General features: G+C 33.2%; 1 protein-coding gene across 1 annotated transcript; it reads left to right on the top strand.

Annotated features, from left to right (window-relative positions):
- Window positions 1-1,165: 1,165 nt before the first annotated feature.
- Window positions 1,166-2,009, top strand: LOC149190048 (uncharacterized). Its single transcript, XM_089413343.1, has 3 exons — window positions 1,166-1,284; window positions 1,378-1,470; window positions 1,643-2,009. The coding sequence occupies exons 1-3, from the start codon at window positions 1,189-1,191 to the stop codon at window positions 1,832-1,834; spliced, it is 381 nt and encodes a 126-aa protein (XP_089269469.1). The 5' UTR covers window positions 1,166-1,188; the 3' UTR covers window positions 1,835-2,009.
- Window positions 2,010-2,633: the final 624 nt, after the last annotated feature.

Below are 2,633 nucleotides of genomic sequence, written 5' to 3'. Positions count from 1 at the left end.
CATGCAATTCACGACCAAACCAGCGCCAACCTGTAGAACTCGACTCAGAAATCGTGGGCGCATCCGTCATAACTGCATTTGCAACTGTTACCGGCAATTCACAAGGTATTTCTCAAAATCATTCCCCCGCACCTGGTTTTATCCATATTTGTACAAGAAAACTGGCTTAAGAGAGTGTAAAGCACTAAATTCACCAGCAAACATCCAGTGACCTGTATCCATTTCCAACTGGCGGGGAAAAAAACCTTCTGCAGAGCCTGCATTTAGCAAAATTTACCTAAATTCACAGGTATTTCGCGCAGTCGTGAACTAAAAACCTCAACTGCATAAATTCACCGTAGAAACACTCTTATCAGTCCTGGTACTGGCTTCATCAGTCCTCTGAGCAGTATTTCAATTGCTGCTTTCACAATTTACCCTCTGTTCCTTACAACTCACCTCTCTATTGCAAAGAAACCCCTCTGTGTTGCTCTACTCACTCAAACCAGTTCACATACAAGTCAGAAGCCTTATTAGCCATGGAAACACCAATAGCCCTGAATATTCAGCCTCTGAATGCCCCTCAAAGGGAGTTAGAATGGAAAGCCCTGGGAGATGTAGATTATCAGATGATAGACTGGTTTCCATGAATTCTAAGTTTAATATTCATAGGCTAAATTAATTGAAAGCCCAACACCTTAGTGGAGCTGATATTTTAGGGATTTGGGACTCAAATTTGCCCATTTACAACCTCCCTCAAGTCAATGCCCTTCCAGACTTGATCCATAGATCACTACAACAAAACCAGCGATTAGCGTCCCTTTTTACTTCTTTTTTTGCATCTAGAGCCCATTTTTGGTGCTATATGTTTTTTGGATGTTTTCTTTATAGCCATTTTTTTACACATATCCATAGAGTCCCCATGCCATTGATGTGAATTACTTGTTCAGTTTTTTTTAACCAAAATTTTTAACCAAACAAGAAAAATTAAAAAAATGCCTCAAGATCAAAGACTGACAAAGACCTATTGACATACCTTTTAAAGTATGGAAAGAACTTGTAAAATCATATGAGAAGTTGGATGCACAAAGAAAAGCAAGCAATGAGAGCATTCAGGTATTGAATTTTTCATTAAACATTATTTAGAATGTATTAATACTTATAAGTATCTTAGACATGCATTTGTGTGAAAATAAATTGAATTGGTTTATGTTTAAGGACAAGGCATCCAAGGCGAGGTTAACCAAGACAAAAGTCACTCATCGTAGTGGCCAGAAAGGTTTAAAAGCACTGATAACAACCTTTGTAAGTATATTAAACATGTGATATTTTTTTAATAAATTTTGTACTAGAAGAAAGTCATTGTTATCTAATTTCTCCATATTTACTGATTGATAGGAACTAAAATATGGAAGACCTCCAAATCATTTGGAAAAGGAGGTGCTGCAGCAAAAGAGATGGGTTGAATTTGTTGTTTGGATGGACTCTATGGTATGTAATCTTAGTTGGATTTCCAATATACTTTTAAACAATATTTTCATTTTATTTTTTAGTACTATTAGATATTATATCTTACCTCATTTTATGGTTAACATTGTATAACAAAAACATGCGTTGTGTTATGTAATTAATACTAACATGTAATATTGATTTTTTTTGTCAGAATGCTATAGGTAATGATTGCCAAGACGATGATCCAAATTATGTTCAACATATATCAGGAGATGATGAGGATGAGGATGATGGTGGTGAAGGAGGAGATGATGATGATAGTTGCGGTGTTGGTGATGATGTGGATCAGAGTAATGAGGATGGTCAAGATGATCATGAGGATGATCTTGGTGGTAGTAGCTAGGCATGCACATGCATTGTTTTTTATGAAGAAATTATTGTGTAGAATGACATTGTTATGTTTAGATGGGTGTTGTGAATTTACCCTATATCAATGAGACATTTTGATTTTGTAATCATACGATGAGTTTGATTTATGTATGTTGTTAATTTATCGTAGAATAACGATATTCATGAAATATTTTGATTTGTTAATCATATTTGAATTTTAGTTGTTTTGATTAAAAATAATACTGATTTTATTAGTATTATGTTGCTATTTTATACATGTTTTGAAAATTGTTAATGACACATTGTTATTTTTTTGGATGGATGTTGTCAATTTCTCTTAAATTTCTTTACAAATGATTTTGAATTGTGATATCTGCTTTAATGATATTTAGAAACTATCATATATTTCACTATGAATCTATAAAGGGGGTCATATATGTAAAGAAAAATATACTCTATATAAGAAGTCAAATGCGGATGTAACCATGGATGCAAAATTGAAAGTAAAATTGGATGTTAAACTAGGAATTAATACAAAATGCAAACAATTGACATACAAAGTGTTTTAAATTAGAAGTGAAAAATTGTGCAATAGTTGACACAAAGAAGGGAACAAAACATGGCATACAAAAGGATATCAAATTGGGCAAAAACAATGACACATAAATGGGCACCAAATTAGATGCAAAAAAAGACAACAACTAGATGTAAAATAAGATGCAAAGTTGAGTGTTAAAAATAAGCAAAAAATGTTACAAATTAATATGCCAAATGATGATGCAAATAATGGTGTAAATTTGGGATGCAAACTT

Source organism: Pinus tabuliformis, chromosome 3_1, assembly GCF_031772625.1.
Source record: "Pinus tabuliformis cultivar Carrire ecotype Pingquan chromosome 3_1, CPIR1, whole genome shotgun sequence".
NCBI classification, from domain to species: Eukaryota; Viridiplantae; Streptophyta; class Pinopsida; order Pinales; family Pinaceae; genus Pinus; species Pinus tabuliformis.
Note: the sequence above shows the minus strand (reverse complement) of the source record. Positions and strands in the feature narration are given on the sequence as shown.

Coding starts and splice junctions, on each gene's coding strand:
- LOC149190048 (XM_089413343.1), top strand. CDS start 1,189: ATGTTTAAGGACAAGGCATCCAAGGCGAGGTTAACCAAGACAAAAGTC. Junction 1,285..1,377: donor AAGCACTGATAACAACCTTT/GTAAGTATATTA, acceptor ACTGATTGATAG/GAACTAAAATATGGAAGACC. Junction 1,471..1,642: donor TTGTTTGGATGGACTCTATG/GTATGTAATCTT, acceptor TTTTTTTGTCAG/AATGCTATAGGTAATGATTG.